The sequence below is a fragment of the Microtus ochrogaster genome, unplaced genomic scaffold, assembly GCF_000317375.1.
Source record: "Microtus ochrogaster isolate Prairie Vole_2 unplaced genomic scaffold, MicOch1.0 UNK5, whole genome shotgun sequence".
NCBI classification, from domain to species: Eukaryota; Metazoa; Chordata; class Mammalia; order Rodentia; family Cricetidae; genus Microtus; species Microtus ochrogaster.
In genome coordinates this window covers 2466003-2487709 of record NW_004949103.1, presented here as the reverse complement: position 1 = coordinate 2487709, position 21707 = coordinate 2466003, and the positions used below count along the sequence as shown (strand labels likewise).

Below are 21707 nucleotides of genomic sequence, written 5' to 3'. Positions count from 1 at the left end.
GCTATTGGGAAGAAAGTAGTCATCACTGCAGCTAGCTACACAAAGGGCCAGAAGTACATCCACCAGCATGTGAACTCTATAGCTACTGAGCTATAGAGTAAAGATGCTGCCTTCAGTTCTCTCTCCACTGGGTTTGAATGAATGGGGGCTCTGGCCGCTTAGCAGGGGTGGGGTTTTGTTCATATTCTCTTGTGAACAAAATGGGGTAGTCTTGTTCTGTATACACTATTTGCTGTTTGTTGAGCAATTAGCTTAACTGTCAGGGAGTAAGGTTGAGCAGAAAACCAAAGTGCTGGTTCTTGCTAAGGCAGCTGCTAGTTATGGCAACCATAGGCTTACTGATTCAGTGTTAGCTTTGTATAGCCAGTGTAGAAGTTAGCTTGATTTGGGAAATAACTAGGCTAGCTAAAAGATAAAACAATTATATTTTTATTTATTATAAGGGAAAGACTCACGAAACAGGAATGAGAAGTCCAAACTCAGCTGAGCTGCAAGGGAACCACACACAGAGAGGGCATCTGGGCTGCTTGCCGATTTTCTCTAGGTCCTAGAAAGCCACACCCTAACTTGGTCCCACCTCTTTTTTTTTATTTTTATTGAGCTCTACATTTTTCTCTGCTCCCCTCCCTGCTTCTCTCCCCCCCAACCCTCTCCCAACGGGTCCTACCTCTTAAAGATAATTGGTTGGCAAAGATTCCCCATTACCTCCCCCTTTTGTCTCAATAAGAGCAATCCAAACCCAATACAAACTATATACAATAGGAATAGCTATCAAGTATAAAATTACAACCAACATAAACAATATTAATCAAGGAACACATGATAAATATTTTAATAGACATTCTAGTCCAAAGAGTCTAAGTCTGGCATCAGAATTAGACTTGGCTAAACCATAAGAGGATGGTAACTACAACTGTCTAATCTTCAAACCCATCGAAGGCCTGAGATAATATTACTTGAGCAGGCAGGAAGTGCAATCAAGCAACTTTCAAAGCAAGCAGTATATGACGGAGACAATTGACTACCCAAGCAATCACTCAAAGTCTCATTTGCAATGTTGAAGCAACAACTTTGGCTAAGGCTGAGTATAACTGACAGACCATTTTCGGGGCAGGAAAATTTTCAGAGCTGTCTTTTCCTGTCTTGGCAAGGTTTGACAATCATTTTCCTTGTATATTGCTTATCCAGTCCAGATACCATGTACTTTGTCAGTGGTTGAGGCATGGGCAGTTCCTTTCCCAAAGGCCAGTTGTGCCAAGATGAAAACAAACTCTGAGTGGAGTGTCTTCGATGCTCAACATTCTCTCGGAAATAGTTTGGTGCTGTCAGGAGCAATCATGTCTCATGTCAACAGAACCTTAAGTTATTTAAATGCTGTGTTCTATAGATCCTTGAAGTGGTTGAAGATTACATATCTAGGCAGAATACAATCTCTATGTATCTAAAGAACCTCAAACATGAGCAACTGTTGGCCTATAATATTTAATACCTGGGAGAGGGGATGTCGTCTTCTAGAATTGTTTCCAGCTCTCATGGGGGTGATGTTCTTTTTATGGGATCCTGTAAAAGTAAAATGATGGTTAAGTTTCAAGATTATTGTCTAGTATACTTGCAAAAGATTTCTGAGCATTTGTTGAGGGAGGCCAATAATTAGTTCCCTGACTCTCAGCCCTGAAATAATCACACAGAAAGTGTGTTAATTAAATCACTGCTTGGTCCATTAGCTCTAGCTTCTTATTGGTTAACTCTTAACCCATTTCTATTAATCTGTGTATGATTATGTGGCTGTGGCTTACCGGCTAAAGTTTCGGCGTCTGTTTTCAGTGGGGCTACATGGCTTCTTTCTGACTCCGTCTCCTTTCTACCTTGCTATAGGCCAAGCTAGTTTCTTTATTAACCAATGGTATTCACAGCATACAGAGGAGAATCCCACATCAATCCAGGAATGACTTAGGTGGTCTTCTAGAATCAAATCAGCTTTTAGATGTTAGAGAACCCTAGAAAGTCATAAATCCAGAGCAGCTTAGAGTGACATTCATTTTCCTGTGCTCTGGTTTCTGAGAGGTCTGGTATATAAAAGGATTACACATTACAGGAAGGATATGTATGGTTGTTCAGTGGAGGTAGCTGAAAACCTACAGATAATTTTTAAAATAGCAAGGAAACAACCTTCATTTTGATCAGCACTCTGCTCAGTAAATAAAGGCACTTGCCACCACATCTGAATTCTGACCCTAGAACCTACATGGTGGAAGAAGAAAAGCAACTCCTACAAGTTAGCTTCTGATTTCCACTTGTGTGTTGTGGCATGTATATGTACACACACACACATGCACACACACAAATTAAAAGAAAAATAACTAGAACAAGGTCCTAGATTCAGTTAAGTATATGCCACTTCTGCTCACCCAGTAAACACACTGTGTGAACAGAGTGCACAGAGCATCTGCTTGCTGGTGGTAGGGAGCACATGGTGCAGGACTGAACAAGAAGACCATAATTCAGAATACTGCTGAACTGAAACTGAATGGACTTTCCCTCTCTGGCATTTTTAGCCTGAACTTGGGCAGACCAAATTCAGAAAGGAGTGTTAACATAACAGAAAGGACCAGAAAGGGCTCTATAGCTAGGGGAAGAGTGAGTCCAATACTTAGAGATAGGCAGAAAGCATCCTTTGCATTATTTTTCCTCTGTTCTTTTCGTAGTTGTTGTTTAAAATTTATTTTATGTGCATTGTTGTTTTTGCCTGCATGTATGTATGAGGGTGTCAGGTCTTGGAGTTATAGACAGTTGTGAGCTGTCATGTGGGGGCTGGGAATTGAACCTAGGTCCTCTGGATAAGGAGCCGTGCTCTCAACCGCTGAGCCATCTCTTCAGCCCCCTTCTCTCTGTTCTTTTTTTTTTTAAGGTTTTATTTATTTTATTATTTTATGAGTATGAGTGTTTTATGCCTGTATGTTATGTGCACCACATGTGTGGCTGGTGCCCAGGGAGGTCAGAAGATTGCAATAGAACCTCTGGGATTGGAGTTACAGACAGTTTTGACCAGCCATGTGGCTGGTGTGAGTTGAGCCTGGCTCGTCTTAGCTGAGCCAGCTCTCCAGCCCTCCTCTCTCTGTTCTTTTCTCTCTAGTTCTCATAGTGTCTGACAGGAGCCTAACACTGCAGGAGGGGAAGCTGGTGAGAAAAGATCTGTACATCTGCTTTGCCCTCTCTCACCAACACAGTGGTGGGAAGTGTATAGCTATTTAATCACAGCAGGAAGATTCAGGGAACTAGAAGACACTTGATGATTGCAAAGAGATGTGCAGGAAAGTGACTTCTTTAAGTTTGTTATGACTCCTTTATTTCCTGCCACTGTCTGGGTACATGGATCCGACCTTAAGTAAAAGAGAATGGATGGAGCACATGCAAATCTCTGACTGACCACTGGGTGGTGTACATGCAAGACAGTCAAAAGTGCTGAAAACAGTTTAGAATCACAATTCAACAGAAAAGCTGGCTGGAACTTGTAGGTCTTTATGTTTGGAGTCCAAATATGTTATAATAGTGTCATCATTTACACAAGGTCAAGTATTGGAACATAACTTTTGAAGAGTCTATGGGCTGAAGAATTGACTCAGTGGTTAGGAGAACTTGTTCTTGCAAAGGATCTAGGTTTGGTTCCTAGCACCCATATGGAGGCTTACCACTTCCTCAGCACCAAACATGCATATGGTGCATAGAAAAACATGCAGGCAAAACACCCATGTACACAAAATAAATCTAAAAAATATTTAAAGAAAAGTCTAGGCCAGGCAGTGATGGTGAGTGCCTTTAATCCCAGCACTCAGGAGGCAGAGACAGGCGGATCTCTGTGTTTGAGGCAGCCTGGTCTATAGAGCAAGTTCCAGGACAGGCTCCAAAGCCACACAGAGAAACCCTGTATTGAAAAACAAACAATCTATAATACAGTTCAAAGTTATTAGGTTTAAGGACTTGATTGTCTTTTGATGACCAGTAGATTCAATCCTAAAATCAGTGCATATTGAGATTGTGTATGACCTTAAAGAAGCCACTAGAAGAGTGCTCCAGCAAGTAGGGTAGACACTCTTGAGAGTGGAAGATGAAAACATTAGTTGAAAAATAGAAAGTAAATCAGTGAACATTTATAGCAGAAAAATACAGCTGAAATAACTAAGCAGACCACCCAATAGCAGAACACACAAGTTAGGAAGAGTAAGTTTTAAGGTAGATTAGTAGAACTTATGCAGTCTAACAGCAAAGATCAAAGGAGGGTCAGTAGAGTAATATAATCTTGAACATAGGAGACACACTAAAATGTTTAAAACCCAGTAAGATGGAGATGGTTTAGCAGCTACAGGTGCTTGCACATGCCTCACAAACTGAGTTGAATTCCTAGATTTCATATTGTTGCAGAAAAGAACCAACTCCTGAAAATTGTCCCCTGACTTGCACACATGCTCTTTGGACCTGTGTGCCTGTATTCACACACAATCAAATATACAATAATTTTTTTAAAAAAAAAATTAGAAAGTTGAAGCCAGAATCACCAAAGCTTGAATTTGTGCCACAGAAGTCTTAAGAGAAAGAATTTATTAGTAAAAGAATATTAAAATAAATGACTATGTCCAAAATTTGTCAAGTCATTCACTTACAGATTTAAGTCTAGTCAGTGATCCTATAAACAGGTAAGTTTTGACACGTTGTAACCAAACTGCTGAAAATAAAGACAAAAAATATCCTGCAAGCATTCAGAGAAAAACAGTGTGTTACTTATTGGAGAATAGTAATTTGAATGCTTATGAGTTTCTCATCAGTAACAACAGAGGGGGCTGGAGAGATGATAGTTCAGCAATCAGAGCAGCTGCTGTGCTTGCAAAGGACTATAGTTAAGTTCGTAACACCCAGGTTGGGTGGCTGAGCCACTTGTAATTTGCACTTCAAGGGACCCAGTGTCCTCTTTTGAGGCTTTGCTAACACTTGCACAGAACCCCTTCCCACATACACACAATAAAAAATCTAAAACAAAACAAAAAAAATCACACACACATGCACACTTGTCAAGGGAATCAGTATTTTTGGATCTGTTGAAAGAAAAGAATTGTCAACCCAGAATGTTGTATCAAGAACAAAGGTGAAAGGAAAGTGTTCTCAGATGAAAAGTAAGAGCACTTGCTGCCAGGAGTCTTGTTGTAAGAGAGTAAGATCCCTATACTTTCAGGGATCATTTCTATAGTTTGTACAAGATTTGACCACTGCAGGGTCGTTGCACTAGAACATATGGCAGATTGCAGAATTGTAGAGAGTCAATTCTCAGTAGGTTCTTTAAAAATGTGTTTGGTTAAATGCAATAGTTAAGTGTTGTTTGGGTCTTCGACTGTATGGAGATGTAACATACAAGTCAATCATATATCAGGGGAAGGGTGATGAGTTCCTACTCAAAGTGATAAAATGCTGATTCCAATTAGGTCACAGAAAATTGCATATACATATTTCAGCTCCTAGGCTGACCATTGAGCTATGTAGAAAGATGACCAAAAACATGAGAGATAAATTAAAATTGCAAAATTTTACAATTAACAAAATTCAGAAAACTCAAAATGAAGGCAGAAAAGAAGAAATAGGGAAGAAAAGCAACTATAAATCCGGTAAGATGACACTTAAATTCAGACCTACCAAATTATGTTACATACAGATGGCCTAGGCACACCAGTGCTATCAAAGAGGCTTGAAAAAAAGTGACTCAATTCTGTCATCTACAAAGAACTCTTCAAATATTCAACATGTAAGATAACACTCTGAAGAAAGAGGAGAAAATGGAGCTGGGGTGTAGTTTAGTCATAGAATTTTGTGTTTAGTGTACATGAAGCCCTGGGTTCAATCTTTAGCACCTCTGTTGAATTAGGAGCGGCGGGGCTGTGTCCCTGGCACCCGGCCACCCACATGGCTAGCTTAGCTTATGCCCCGAAATAATTACACGGAAACTGTATTCTTTTAATCACTGCCTGACCCATTAGTTCCAGCCTCTTATTGGCTAGTTCTTACATATTGATCTAACCCATTTCTATTATTCTATGTAGCCCACGAGCCGGCTTACCAGGAATGATCTTAACCTGCATCTGCCTGGAGTGGGAGAACCATGGCGACTCACTGACTCAGCTTCTTTCTCCCCGCCTTCTGTTCTGTTTACTCCACCCACCTATGTTCTTATCTATGGGCCTAGGCAGTTTCTTTATTCCTTAACCAATGAAATCAACAGATTGATATATGACACTCCCACATCACACCTCCCTTAAGGTAGACCTATTAATGTCATAAAAAAAAAAAAAAAAACTGGGCTTCACACAACTAGTTCCCGGAAATAAAGAGAGCTGTTGCCTAATGAAGAGCACTTAGCTCTGAGTGTTTCTGCACCTAATGCCTGATGCAAATCCACCAAGCAGAGATGCAGAAAACTGGACCTTTCTACTTTCCAAGTGGAGGGTCAGTGCTACTCTAAGACCCTGAGAAGGAGCAGCTGCAGTTGGAGCAGGCCAGGGTGTGGAGAATCTGAATTCTACTCTCCAGCAGCTGACTGACCTGTCCAGAACATTCCCCCTCCAGTAGTAGCCATCCCCTGTGCATGTGGAGCATTCACCAGAATCTTTAAAGATTCCAAAGGATTAAAGTTAAGTAAATGTTTCTAACCATAGTGTTTATTAGACAAAAAGCAATAACAAATATTAAGAACATCCCCCTAAATGTGGATATTAAACAAGTAGCAAATTTCTGAGGAAGCCACAAGGAAAATTAGAAAATATTCTGATACAAACAAGTATACAACATACCAAAACTTGGAAGGTGAAATTTGGATAGGAAATATATATCATGAGACTAAAAGAAGGAAGGTCTCACATCAGTAACCCAAGTTCCTGTCTTAAGATTTTAAAAAGCACAAGTGAAACAAACGATACAGAAGAAATAAAAATGAAATTGGAACTGTAAATGGCAGTGAGTGAGACCAGGGCTGGATCTTTGAATGATCTTTGTCCTGATCAATCTTAGCTGAACAACCAAAGAAAGAGAAACAGATTTTCAATAAAAGGAATGAGCAAAGGGGATAGATAGTACTGTGAAACCTGCAAAACTAAGAGGGAAAATGGAATTCTTTGAGCAACTCTCTACAGGAATTTGTCATCTCAGGTGAAATGATCTATTTCCTTGGAAATTAGAAATCACTAGAACTCATCCGAGGTAAAATGTGAACTGATTCATACTGCAATTTTGGCTTTGTCTTGTTTTTTGTTAGACAAGAAAATTACAGTTGGGGCTGGAGATATGGCTCAGTGGTTAAGAACACTGACTGCTCTTTCAGCGGACCAGGGTTCAATTCCTAGCACCCACATGGCAGCTAACAATCCCCTGTAACTCCTGTTCCAGGGTATCCAACACCCCCACACAAACACACATGCAGACAAAACACCCATGCAAATAAAATAAAATTAAATTATTTTCTCTTAAAAAGAAAATTAGTTAAATACTGTAGTAGTTTAAATGTGCAATGTTTCTCCAGGCTCACATGTTTGAACATGTGGTTCCCAACTGCTGGAGCTGTTTGGGAAGGCTGTGGAACCTTTAGGAGGGGGACCTTTAGTAGAGAAAGTGGGTCACTGGGTGGGCCTTGAGGTGCTGGGGCTCCATTTTCTTGGTCACTTTGTGCCTCCTGTGTGTTGATGCAATGTGATGAACTGATCTTCTGCTCTTGTTCCATGCTTTCTGCACTGTGGTGGATACCATCCTCCTGGAGCTGGGGACCACAATAAACCCTTTCTTCTTAAAGTTGCATTTGTCACGGAATTTGACGACAACAAGGAGAAAAATAAGACACTTTCCGGAAAAGTTATCTTCAGGCCCACGTGGTTTCACTCATGAAATCTGCTTAAAAACACTGCCAAATTTAGAAGGAAAAAGACATTTCCTGACTCATTCCTTGATGCTAGTGCTGCTGACACTGAACCCTAGCCCAGTGTCCTTTATGAGCACACATGATCCTCAGCATGTTATTAACAAACTGAACCCAAGACATGTTTTGACGCCAACACAAAGGACTAAGTGACATTTATCCTAGAAATGCAAGGCCGGCATGATGTAGGGAAACAGTCAGTGTCATCAACTGTATTACTAACTGTATTACTGAAAACCACACGGTCCTATTGAGGCAGAAAAAGTATTTGACAAAGTTCAGTATTCATTTCTGATTAAAAACTCAGCAAAGTAGAAGCAGAAAAAAATTTCACCTGGTAGAGGATGCTAAAAAGGAAGCTATAGTGGCTGAGAAGGACCATCTTCCCGATGGGGTTTCTTACAATGTGAAACCTAAATAGTAGTGTCATGTAGAATATTTGTTCCAGAACGTTCTGTGGATCCTCAAATCCTGGGACACTGGAGTCCCTTTTATACAATGGTAACCTAACATTGTCATGTTCACCTTAAATTATTTCTACAATACTTATACTTCCCAATACAATGTAACTGCTGTGTTGTTTAGGGAGTTATGATAACCAGTCCAGACAACAGTGTTTCCCCCACCTGGAGGAATGCTTTTGATCTGCAGTTGGTTGAATATGAATGCAGAATCTACAGATCACCTGTTCTTAAGATTAGCTTCCCTGTCCCCTCATAGGTTGTGCTGTAAAGAAGTGAAAGTCTATGCTGGTATGAACTCCTGATACAAAGTCTTTCAGTGCAGATCTTCTTGGCTGCTGATCACACTGGGCTGAATATGTGTACTTTGCTATGAACTTGGGAGGACCACCTCTTCCCAGTGCACCCCATCACATGTGGCTTCTTGTCTGCCCTAAGCCATTACTTTTGCCCTTTCTTCAATGTGTGTTTCAGTGGGTGGTCATAGCTCAGATGGTGTCTTCTCAGGTTTCCCCTGACCAACTAAAGTCTAAAGGGATGTCATCAGCCTGCTGGGGTATTTTCTGCACAGCATTTTTCTTCATTGGAAATTCTTGTTCATGTGTTTGTAGCTTTATTGTGTGTCTCTCAAGCAGCACCCAGATGTATTCAAGAGAGCAAGGATCGGACTGCATCTGCTTATTGATGGCTTAGGATGGTGCTCAGCTTTAGTGTACTGTTAACCTATAGACCATTTCTAATTTTTGATAACACATATTTTTCTATAGCTTCACATATTGTTGAATGATTTTGTTTTTACTTAGTGGTTTTAGGAGTTGCTATTTCTTGATTTACTGACCATAGCCTTGGATTGGGCACTGAAGTTGTTCCTATAATCTTCATTTGATCCTTGTGTTGTTCAGTGGCCTGTTGGGTGTTTGATCTGCTAGGAAGGGAAGGTGAGTCAGTCTTGCCTCCCTGACTTCAAAGGTAGAGATGTCTGTGCTATAGACATACAAACTAAGCAGATAGATCAAACATGCTAACAGGGAAGCAGGAAGCCTGGGGATGTGTTCTGGTTATTTCAGGAAACTTCTGGAGGAAAACTTGTTGTATGGGTTAAGACATGCAATATTGATGCCAGTGTTTGATGGAGAAAAGTCTTGAAGGGTGTGATTAGTCCTTTAAGTTTCACGCACTGGTAGAAGTCACCCTGCTAGCTCTCTCATGGTGTAATATGTAGTCAAAACTTTGTAAATGGTATTTACACATCCTAACACATTTTTAGTGCTTGCTTATAGCCATCTTGACCAGATTTAGTGTGAGTGAATCTGTGGACTCAGTTATGGCCCCAGTTGGCTAACTTGTAAAATGTTGGGTAGGCACTAGGTGTTGAGAGTCCAGGTGATGGATGGTAACAGGCATGGAGAGGCCGAGAACTTGCTCTTGTCCCTGAGAACTGAGCTTCACGGTGCTTAACTCTCTTTCAGCCGATAGCATTGTTTCTAGAAAGGTACTGTTAACTGCCTTCCCCTGAGACTGTATTAGTATTTGTTGAGGGGGAATGTCTCTTCCCAACCTCAGTTTTCTGTCATATCACTGAGCACTGGTATAGACATTGCCTGTTTGCTTGCCTGTGAATGACTTAGGGCAAGAACCATGTTTGTCTTTATTTCTGGGGCCAAGTACTTGGAGTACTTGCTTGGATGGCAGGCAGTCAGGACAGGTGGCTTCTTGTGATTGGCATACTGATTCACAAGTGAGTGCTGTGTGCCTCCTCTGCCAGGTGCTTTGCTGGCCCCTCACCAGCTCAGTGAGAGAATGTGAGTCAGATGACCGTGTAATGACAGGTTATACATGCTGCTGAAACCAGGATGGAAGCAGGGCCTTGCTGAGTTAAGGCACTGAGGAGTGTTTTCTGTGAGGGTGTTCAGTGAAGGTGAGACCTGGAGGACAGTTATCTGGCTCCCTCACTGCTTTCTTCCTCTTAAGGAGCTGGCTGTTATAGGATTTAGGGGAGAAGACATGGCACCTGCAACTTCTTTCAAGGGATAAAATGTTTTAAAACTAAGGTGAGTATTGTAACATTCTCACTTTACTGTGATCTGGGTGGAGTTTGTATATGGGTTTATTAAATTATTCCTTGAGCACTTCCACAGATTTGACCCCCTCCCTATTTTTGCAGAACTCAGATTGATCCCAGTGCCTTCCACACTGAGCAAACATGCTATAATGCACCATGAAATCCACTCACTATGAACACTTAGTGACTCCCAGGGTATGCACGGCTGCCCACCTGCCATTGCATCCAGCTTTGGAGGATTTCCATTACGCAAAGTGTGCAGCCAGTCCTCAGTCCCTTCTTCAGACAAATACCAATTGTATATTCTCTAGAGAATTTCCTTAGGAATAAATTTCACATACATGGCCCCACCCTGGCTGTCTCCCTTCTAGCAGCTTTTGCTGCGGCACTGTTCCAGAGGCCCTTTCACCAGCAGCATGTGTGTGTCAGTAATTTCCTCTTTTCGCTGGTTCTGAGCTGTTCATGCGTTCCTCCGCTGGTGGACATTCGGATTGTTTTAGAGTTTGATTGGCACACAAGTGCTATGAAGTTTTGTAAGCAGGCCTTTTTGTAGGTGGTTTCTCTTGGATAAGTTCTCAGGTGTGTGGCTGGTGTGTACTGAGCTGTGTAAGAAGCTGGGAAACTTGCTTCCAAAGTGGCCCTACTGTTTTGAATTGCCCCCAGGGATTTACGAGAGTCCCAGATTTTCTGCATGGGTGTTACTATGGGTGTTACTATGTGCCATGACAGTGCCCCTTTTTCTGATGGATCTCCAGGGCTCCTTCTTTGTGAGGTTTCTGTTAGTGAATGAAAAATTAAGTACTGAGTTTTCAAAAATCCAGTGGTGAGTGAGGTCCCTTGTAACTCCTAGTCCAGGATGCTTGTGAGAAGGTCCATCAAGGACAGAGGACTTTGTGATGCTCTTACCGAGTTTGTTTCAGTACACTAGGCCGGCCTAAAATAATTTTGGCCCCTATACAGATTTGTAAAAAAAAAAAAAAAAATTATAAGGTGAAGTTTACAGTGAAGTCCTCTGTTCTGAAGGTACTATTTTGTTTTAATTAATGCATGTTGAGAAAACAACTCTTTTACCCTGGAAAGTGTCAGATGCCCCTCCGGATTGTTTTCCAGAAGCAAGCTCTATCATGAACCCCGTCAGTATGTACTTTTTTTTTTTTTTTTCTTTTTTGGTTTTTCGAGACAGGGTTTCTCTGTGGTTTTGGAGCCTGTCCTGGAACTAGCTCTTGTAGACCAGGCTGGTCTCGAACTCACAGAGATCCACCTGTCTCTGCCTCCCGAGTGCTGGGATTAAAGGCGTGCGCCACCACCGCCCGGCAATATGTACTTTATTCATGCTCATAACCAGCCAGCTTCTGAGAGGGTACTGTATTAATTAGTTTATGCAGTTTCTTTTGGTGACACATATTTCTGGGTTTGTTTTTTTTTTTTTTTTCCCCTATAATCTGACAAAGCAGAACTTTCTCTCCTGCATGCAGTCTTTTGCTTACTCTTCTCGCTGTATTTAGAACCCCCGAGGTTCCTGTCTGGGACTGGTCACCTCAAGATTGGCAGGGAGGCCACTGAGCCTTGATTCAGCCAGCCCCGCCCCATCTCTTGTGGAGGAGGTCCCTGCCAGTTAGACCAGCCCAACCCAGGAACACTGAGCAGGGATCCGGGAATCGCTGTATCTGTGAGCGATTGAACGTCCTGCCGTACCGCTGCTCCGCCTGCCTCACCCGCCCAGTGTAGAGCTGCGTGTAGAACAGTGGTCCAGAGGTAGGAGGGAGGCCGGCCTCCACTCACTGGGCATGGATCCGCCGGCCACGCGCCTCTGAGGCCTGGCGTTCATGGTGAGTCTTATGTGGGTCCGCGGTCCCAGCTTGGCTTCCACCGGCACCTCGGCCTGCCGTTCCAGGCCTGCCTGATCCTGTGCGCGGTATGTGCGGGTGTGTGCATATAAGCCTGAATGCAGGTGTGTGTACATCACATGCATCTATCTGTTTTTACCCATTAACCCGAGCTTGCCGGGGACACCAGTGAGGCACCTCCTCCCATGGCCTTCTTTGTGTCTACTGCTCGCAGGATTTTCTTTCAGGATCCAGTGTTGGTACAGAGAGATCGCCCTTTCAGCCCTTATTCTCACCCCTAGAGCCACTGCTCCTTTTCCAGAGTCAGGTCAGTTTAGGCCAGGGGCCACCTAGAGATGGAACGGTCTTGTTTGAAGGAGTCTGGGGGAACAGTAGACTCAGGACAGACCACAGCTGGGTTTCTCAGAACTCATGCAGTTTGGTCCATTTCAGCTCCCAGTGCCTGTGTTAACTTTTGTCTTCTTGATGTTTGTAAGTAATTTGACCACTAGAGAAGGTCTCCTGAGAGCTGCTGTTCCCAGGGCCAGCATTCCTGGGAACTTAAGAGAATAATTTCTGGGAGGATACTGTGCTGGGCTAGAGAACAAGAGCCCAGAGAGGAGGAGCCTTTCCAGGCGTTCAGGGCTTTTACCTACCTACGCTGTGGTCAAAGCACCGAGTCACCATCACATCTTCTGGAGGGCTGAGCACCTGTAAAACCTGAATGGGTCACTCCCTCTTCAGATGGCAAAACAGCTTCATGTTCTAGAACAGCAGTCTTCTCCCGGACGCTTGCTACAGACAGCAAGGGGTGAAACCAGCTCTGCTATGCCACACTTGAGCCTTGTTTGTCTTCTCCATAGCCCCATTCAGTACCCCTTTTAGAGAAATGTTGTGGGAAATTGTTTTATAGTAATACAGTGACAACCATGCACCTGACGTTTCTGGCATCTCCTTTGGGTACATGTCTCATGCTTACTTGTTCTCATTTCTTCACCCTTAGCAGACAAAGAAACGGCATGGAGGGGAAGATAGTGCTCAGGGAGACAGTGCTGGCGGGGATGGCCCATCCTGTAGTGCTCCCTGCATACTGCTTGTGGCTGGTAGACCCACCCTCTGCTGTCTCCTGGGTTAGTTTATGCTAGCTCAAGTCCCCAATGGGATGGCCTATTCCTGATATAGGTCCTGAACCTTGGACTTCCATTAGCAGATAGATTCTGCTGCTGAGTCAGATGTGAGCACAGGCCTGATTGATAGCCCTTTCTTCTTGGTGGACTAATCCAAGAACCTAGTGGGGGTCTGATTAGATTAACGTCATTCTTGGCTATCTTTGTAGCACAATTCTTGTTCTAGGGGTAGTATTGATAAGCCATTTCTCTTGTCTTCCTCCTGGAAAGTATTCCTCCATTGCTTCGGATCAGACCTCCTCTCCTTTCAATACAAATTTTGTCTGTTGTAGGGTGTGTGCGTGCACTTGCACGTTATGTGTGTATACTCCGTCTCTTTTTAAAACAAATTCAGTTGTCTACTGATTTTCTTCTGGCTCTTGGCTCTAGGCAGTCTGCAGATAAGGTCTAACCCACATTCACACAACACTTTATAGCCCTATATACTGACTCCTCTCCTTCTTTGGGTTATTCCACTAGCTTTGAGTAGCTATGTGTTGAGACCATAATGGCTAGGCAAAACAATTTTGACTCAGTATCAGCCCTGATTAAAATGCTCTCGCTAACCCACAGACCAGAATCTATGTCTGAAATAGGCCATCCCATGAAGGAGAGACTTGAGCTAGCAGAAACTAGCTTAACAGCCAACATAGGGCAGGACTGCCAAGAACACAGGCAGTATGCATGGGGGCATCCCCACTGGCATTGGGTGTTCTCTTGGTTACTGCTTGTGTTGCCAGAAGGTCTCTCACCCTTATGGCCTCAGGTTAGCCCTTATCTGTCTTTGCCTAAATGGCATAAATGAGATGCTGTGTCTTGTTCTTTCTGGCCCTTTACTTCTTATTGCTTACCCCTCCACATTTCTCATGGTCTGCTTTGTGCAGTAGCTTTTGCCTGTACCTACGTTCCTTGCAGAGAGGCCCCTGCAAAGTAGAGGAGTGAGGGTCTCTTAAAGAGTAGGTCCACACGGTCTCTTCACAAATGAGCTTCTTTCTCTTTATGTGGTCGTCTTCTTTCTCCACTAAATTTGCTTTACTCATAGCCCCTACCTAAAGTTGAGGCCTTGTTCAGGCTTCTTGATGTTTTTCCTCTGAACTTTCTCATTAATCAAACCACACCCCACAGCTTCTCCCACGGTTAGCAGCTGCATTGGCCTGGTCTCATCTTCCCCAGTGAGATTTATTACCAACTGCTCAGGTCGGGGACTTCATCCAGGTACTTATAAATCACTGTCTTGCAAAGTGTTTTTATTTTATTTATTTATTTTTAAATGACCTACACTTGGGCAGTTTGAATCATACAGATAGGCATAGAATGGAGACAAATTGCCTTTAGTAGGTAGGTGTACTTTTAAATTGTTTCCTTTTTAAATTTTCAAGTTACATTTATTTGTCTGTACATATGTGCATATATGTCACAGTGTTTGCTTGCCATATTGTGCATGTGGCAGTCAGGAGATAACTTGTGGGAATTGGTTCTTTCTTTGAACCATGTGGGATCTTGGGATTGAACCTGCTGAGCCTCATGGCTCTTACTGTTTTAAGTCTTTCATGACCAACTGAACTGTCTTGCAGTAGGACCTTGAAGAAAACTCTTCTAAATTCCTCTCTGCTGGGATGATCAGGGTGGGTGAGTCTACAGTTGATTGTCTAGGCAACTTGTTTTACTCTTGGTCTGCAGCACTTTTGATAAGCCCAGAGGTGCAGAGAAGTGTTTTACCTGACTTAAGACAAAAAGTCTTCCTAGCTTGGTTCCTTGCAGGAAAAACTTTTTAGTGGCAGGTTAGATGGACACAGACTCACAGATTTTTGCCTGGCATACAAAAAGAGCTCAGTCCATCAGAGAGCAGGCAGCCATCACATTATACTACCCCATTTAACTCTCACCATGGTCTTACCAGTGGCTTCTGTCTATAATGAGGGAGTGGAGGCATGAGATAGTCCAGACTTGCCTAAGGCAGGACTTAGATCTTGGTCTTCTGAACCTTTCCTTCTGCAGCATTGTGTATGGCCCTAGTGATGATGAGTCAGTAGTGAATGCTTTTTCTCAGGCCTTAGAGTGAGTACTGTCTTCTTGTATCTGGAGCTGGTTTGTCTGGTTGTATGAGAGCTTATTGTGGACATCTCTAGGCGGCTGTAGGAGAACAGCTAGGTTTGGGGCAGGACATGTGGCCATTCCCAGTGCTGTTCCATTTGTATTTGCAAGTACCATTTGGGTTTTGAAAAGGTTCTACCTGGGATTTCAAGTTTGGGCAGGCCAGACTCCACCATTTTAATCATGCATCCCTGTGTGATGAAGCATACTATTTGACCCCACTTGGCACTAACTGACTCAGGATTATAGGTTTCTGTCAGAGTTGAAAACTTCACTGAGGCTGAATGCAATGAGATTACTTCCTATGGAGTCCTACCTGTGTGTAGCTTACATGCGTTAGTGAGAAATGTCTCTAAAGAACCCAGTGCTCAGAATCTGCTCAATTTACCCATTCTTCACAGAGCAAATCTATAAGTGGGCCTCCATATATCCATTTGGATTGGGGTAGTGGTGGTAGTGGAGGCATCTTTAGACTCTGAGGATTGGTGTGCAGATTAAATCAGCTCTGCTTGTGAGGCCCCTGAAAGTGCTTGGTACATTAGCCTGATCAGCTGCCACTGCCAGTGTTGTTTCTTAAGTTAGTAAGAAGTGCTTGTTGACAAAACCTGATGTTTTGGTCTTGAATAAAGCATTCCTTTCCTTTTGCTTCTGTGTTTGGCTTGCAAACTTTGCTGGACTCCTTGATTGGTTTAAAACTGCAGTATTTTCCCTTGCATTATGGAGTCATTTCAGGTCTGAGGGGGAAAAAACGCAATGGTGCATGCAATCCTATCCCTGTGCTGCAGGGGCTGTGCTGACTGCATGGCTTTCTCCCTGTTGTTGGCAGCAACTGCTCTGATAGTGCTCATGTCTACCTGGTAGCTGTGGGAACCAGGACTGAGAATTCTAAGAACATGCTTTGCTTGGAGTCTTAGCTCCTGGTTAGTGGATCTATGTTTTGTTTCAAGTCCAACCTGGTTTCAGAAGCCTCCCAACCCATGTTTTCTTTTCCGAACTACACATTTGTTTGGGTATAGTCACAAAAGAGGTCTGGCCTCCTTAGGGTGGCAGTGCAGAGGGACCTGCAGCCCTAGGCCTGAACTTTGAACGTGCATCACCTTGTCTGTAAGGTGGGGTGATACTAACCATACTGATTGTTAGGGAGGTCAGGTCAGATGGTGTCTGGAGCCACAGCAAATGGAAAGAAGCATCCAGATTCTGGGGGATCGCATTTATGACCCGAGATTACTGGCTGTAACATAAGTTGCACTAGACCAGGCTCAGGAGATAGGTAACAATGGGGTTATTGTTACTAATTCTTGCCAGAATTCCAAATGCCTTAGAATCACTGTCAGCACAAAGCTTTGGGTAGATTTCCTATTGTCCTGAAGATATTGACACCTACTTACTTACTGGACTTGGAGCATCCTGCTGCTGATACTGAACTGTCACCGCTCAGCCCTGTATAGGGTCTGAAGCCAGTGTCAGTCTCTCAGTTCTAGATAGATAGGTACCTGAAAGGGATTTTCCCCCTTCTATGGGACCATTTTGGAGTAAGCAAGGTAGGATCCTAGCCCTATGTGCCCCAGTGTACAGAAGCTGTTGTGCTTTTTAGAAGCTTTAGCTGGCTTTTCTGGGTGAGAGAATAATATTCTAGCTTGTGTTGATAAATCTTCTTCATAGGATAGTGCCACTCTCGTCACCCAGAATGGCACAAATCTGTGGCAATTACACACTTGCTTTTTTTTTTTCAACCAGATTGTCTCCCTTAGGGATGCACCTCACCTGGGATAAACAACCAGAAAATAATATGTTTTGATTTTACAGGGATCCCAAATCATACATTATTTTGGAAGCTGACTCTCCTGAACCCTTCTCCTGGGCGTTTGGAATGTGGGTCACCAGGTGTGACTAAGCTCCTGTGGCTGCAGTCTATGAATCAAATTAGTGACTCTGTGTATGGAGGTCACCTTTCGATTTCCAGGGCATGGTAGAATTATTGACAGGACATTGTGTAGTGATGGTATAGCAGTGACCATTACGATAGCCATTCATCTCTTACCCACAGTACAGAAGACCTGCCACTGTGTGGGAATCCTGGTTAAAGGGCTACAGACCCGTCTAGCTTCATAACCACCTGCAAGGGAAGTATGCAGTCCTACCCTAAACATCAGCACAGTAGGGAGATCTTGGGCCCCTCCAGCCTGTGCTTTTCCTTCTCAACAGCAGGGAAGACTTGGAGTTGTACTCATCCTTATAGTGAACTAACTTGGCTACAAACAGCTCCTTTTTTGATAATAGGAAACTGGCTGGGCCCAGAGTCATTTTGGTATTTTTGTCCTAGGAATATGAAGACAAGGCGGGAAGACCAAGCAGGCCACCCTCTCCAAAGCAGAATGTGAGGAAGAACCTGGATTTTGAGCCGTTGTCCACCACAGCACTCATCCTTGAGGACAGACCTGCGTGAGTCTGGGGAAGAGCCTCTGTGCTATCTGCTGTGGGGATGAGGCTAGCTTGCAGGAAAGGGCAGAAGAGTTACCTCTCTGTCAGCCTTCACTCAATGTGACACCAAATGGTGACTTGGGAAACTGTCCTGTGTCATAGAAATTTAACCAGGATTGTCCTTTCAGGCAGTATTTACTTATAGTTTACCATCCAGATTTACATTGTGTAGCCCTTGTAAGTACAAGGCCAATTTGGGAGTGCAAGGAACCCTGCAAGCATGCTCCAAAGTGGTGCTTTGAAGGTACTTTTGTCTGCAGGACACCTCCTAGAGTGGCCTGTGGAGTTTCTTGGGTGGTGCCTTGCTATTCCTGCTGTGTGGTGAGGAGATCATGCTTGGAGATCTTCCTGGAGGAAGAGGTCATAGCTAAACTAATTATGAATTTACACAGAAAAGTGTATTGATGAGAAGGTCTCCTACTTGAGGAAGAACAACAAGCTGTCCAGCACTGGGCTAGGCAATTCCAGGGTCCTGTCAATTTCTGATATTTAAAACTGTGAAGTCAGGCCAGTGAGATGGTCAGTGAGTAAAGAAAGACACTGGCTGCCAAGTCTGATGACGAGTTTTATTCCTGGCACCTGAATGGTGGAAAGAGACAACTGACTTTTGAAAGTTACCCTCTGAATACACACACACACACACACACACAGAGAGAGAGAGAGAGAGAGAGAGAGAGAGAGAGAGAGAGAGAGAGAGAGAGAGAGGAGAGAAGAAAAGAGAAAATATAATTAAAAAAATTAAAATGTGAAGTCTAAGCAGGAGTGTGTCTGCTGTTAGTTCCTGGTTCTTGGAGACCATGAATTGGGGAAACGCTGAAAAGGAGGTTGGGACTTTAGGGTGAAGAGAAGACCAGCTTTTTTAGTGTACTGTGAGGTAGACTGGAGACTTGCCACGTTTAGCCAGTGGTCGTGGGTTGCAATCTCACTGGAAACTTAGTGGTTATGGTTATGGTATTTGTGAGCTGTAGGCCAGGCGCCACCACATCTCATGAAGTCAGCTGCCAGAGTCCACTGGCATTTTCTATGGAAAGCGTATAGCTTCTGGGTGCATTTGTATAGAAAAGAACAAAGGAACTACAGAACTATATTAGTTATTGCTCTCATTGCTGTGGCAAATACCCGGCAAAAGAAACTCAAGGAAGTAAGGATTTATTTTGGCTCACGGTTTGAGGGTTTCTCTATCATGGTGGAGAAGGCAGGGTGGCAGGCGTGTGAGGTGCCGATGACATTGCATCAGCAGTCAGGGAGCAGAGATAATGCTGGTGCTTAGCTTGCTTCCTCCAGCCTTTGGCATGGTGTCACCCACATTCCTTCTTTAAACTAGTCTGGAAATACCCTCCCTCATAGACATATCCAGAGGAATGTTTCTTAAAGTGTTGTAGCAGACAGTGTGATTATCACAAGAACTGATATGAAACTGAGCTCTTAAACTGGCATATAATAATACTGTGAGGTCATCTTGATGCGAGGATCAGCCGTTGACACTACTGCTTTGCAATCAAATCAGTTTCTTTGCAGAATAGGATACTTTTTTGTCTGTATCTTTATAACCCAGTATTTCACAGTGAGTATTTTGCTTTGTAAGAAATGTCTCTGCAGGGAGATAGCTTGGTGGTGGAGTTCTTGACTAGTGTGTGTAAGGCCCCAGGCTCTGTCACCAGCTGAGCAAAGTAGCATATACCTTTAGTCCCAGCACTTGCGCCGCTACTGTAGTAGGGTCTCCTGGGCTATGTAAAACTGTCTCGACAAAACAAATAGAGTTTTAGGTTATGAAAGAATTATAGTTTTAAATAATTGATTTTTTTTTTTACTTTGGGTTTTTTAACTTTTATTCAATAATGCTTCAGGAATTTTTTTCCTCAGACTTTTATCTAGTTGTAACATGCAAACCTACTTATTTCCTATCAAGAAATCTCCCAGCAAAACCAGCTGAAGAAGCCCAAAAGCATAGACAGCAATATGAAGAGATGGTGGTGCAGGCCAAGAAACGAGGTACTGTGAAAGCGCGTCACATCCTGTGGTGCGGGTGCTTTCTTCTTCCCTTCCGGAGCTCTCCTCTGTGACGGTCTTTACACTTCGACATGTATAGTTTTTCCATTAAACAAACAATGATACTTCTCTCTATTCCTGGTAGCATAACAGTCTTACATGAGAGGAGGGTATGGTAGTACATACCTGCTAACCTGACCACTTGGGGAGTTGAGGCAGGAGATTTGAGTTCAAAGCCAGTCTTTACTATATAATAAGAACCTGTCACCAGGAACACATAGACTTTCATGAGAAAAGAGACTGTAGGGTAAGAAGTATGTGCTAGAAAGAATTGCAGCCAATAGTGACATGCAGCTGTTTTCCCCTTCTTGGGCTGTTTTCACAGATATGAGTGAATTTGGTAAGTTCCTTTGCAACACCTAATGTCTTAGTTAGGGTTCTGTTGCAGTGAAGAGACATCATGACCATGGCAACTTTTATAAAGAAAAATATTTAATTGATGATGGATTACAGTTTCAGAGGTTTAGTTCACCATCGCCATGGTGCAGAGCATGGTGGCATGCAGGGAGACATGGTACTGGAGAAGGGGCTGAGAGTTGTACATTCTGATCTAAGAACTCAGACACACTTTTTCCAATAAGACCGCACCTCCTAATAGTGACACTCTTTATGAGCCTATAGGACAAATTACATTCAAACTACCACACCTATAGCTCTGGATCTGGAGTGCTTGTTTTGGTTTTGGTTTTTTGAGACAGGATTTCTCTGTGTGACAGCCCTGACTGTCCTGGAACTCTCTTTGTAGGACTCTAGAGTATTTTAAAAGTACATATAATAAATAAATGGAATATCATTCATCCTTTAGAAGGAAATTCTGACATGTTACAGAATGGTTGAACCTGATTGTTCCAAAATGAAGCAAACCAGGAACCAAATGACAAATACTCTGATTTCGTTTCTTTGACTGCCGAGAGACAGTGTATTGAGATCCTCTTAAGCAGAAGGGGATCCACCTGGGGAGGGGCAGACAGGGAGTTAGTGGTTAATAAAAACAAGTATATTCAAGAAGATGAGAAAGTTCTAGATATGATAGTGATTGGGGTGCATTATGGTATAAATTAATGTTATGAAATTATATAAAGTGATTAGTAAATTCTGTTATGTCTCATCATAAAAAAATATAACTGTCCTCAAGTATCCATAAGTGAGTGGGTTCCACAACTTCTTGCTGTTGCCAGAATCTAAAGATGCTTAAGGTTTGTTTATAAAATGGCATATTCTATGTATATATAAACTATGTATATCCTCCTATATATTTCAGGTCATCTGTAGATTACCCATAATAGTTTTACACTATGTAGATATTTATCATAGGATTGTTCAGGGAATATGACAAGAAAACAGTGTGCTCATGTTTGGTATCTGAGTCTGAGGCTGGAGAACCCATGGATGTAGAAGTTAACATGGAGTAAACTAAGGAATTGTGTGCATGATTAGAACCATGGCTCAGTGGCTGAGAGTACTTGGTGCCCTGGTAGAAGCTCTGTTCGCAGCACACAAATGGTAACTCCCAACCATCTGTAATTCCAGTTCCAGGGGTTTGATGCCTTCTTTAGAGCTCTGAGGTTACCAGGCATGTACATGATACATACACACACACACACATACACACACACACACACA

At 42.9% G+C, this 21707-nt stretch overlaps 1 protein-coding gene across 2 annotated transcripts in view; it reads left to right on the top strand.

Moving 5' to 3' along the window:
• The window catches only part of Tbc1d14 (TBC1 domain family member 14), a 104097-nt gene that overhangs the window by 54740 nt on the left and 27650 nt on the right, over nucleotides 1–21707 (top strand). The window contains exons 1-3 of one of the 2 annotated variants that reach the window (XM_005365942.3): nucleotides 12134–12297; nucleotides 17878–17996; nucleotides 19945–20027. In XM_005365942.3, coding sequence (XP_005365999.1) covers nucleotides 12295–12297; nucleotides 17878–17996; nucleotides 19945–20027 — 205 coding nt within the window. In that variant the 5' untranslated portion in view covers nucleotides 12134–12294. Of the gene's footprint in view, nucleotides 1–12133; nucleotides 12298–17877; nucleotides 17997–19944; nucleotides 20028–21707 lie in introns of those variants that run through there. The other variant, XM_013353326.2, reaches the window with a different exon arrangement.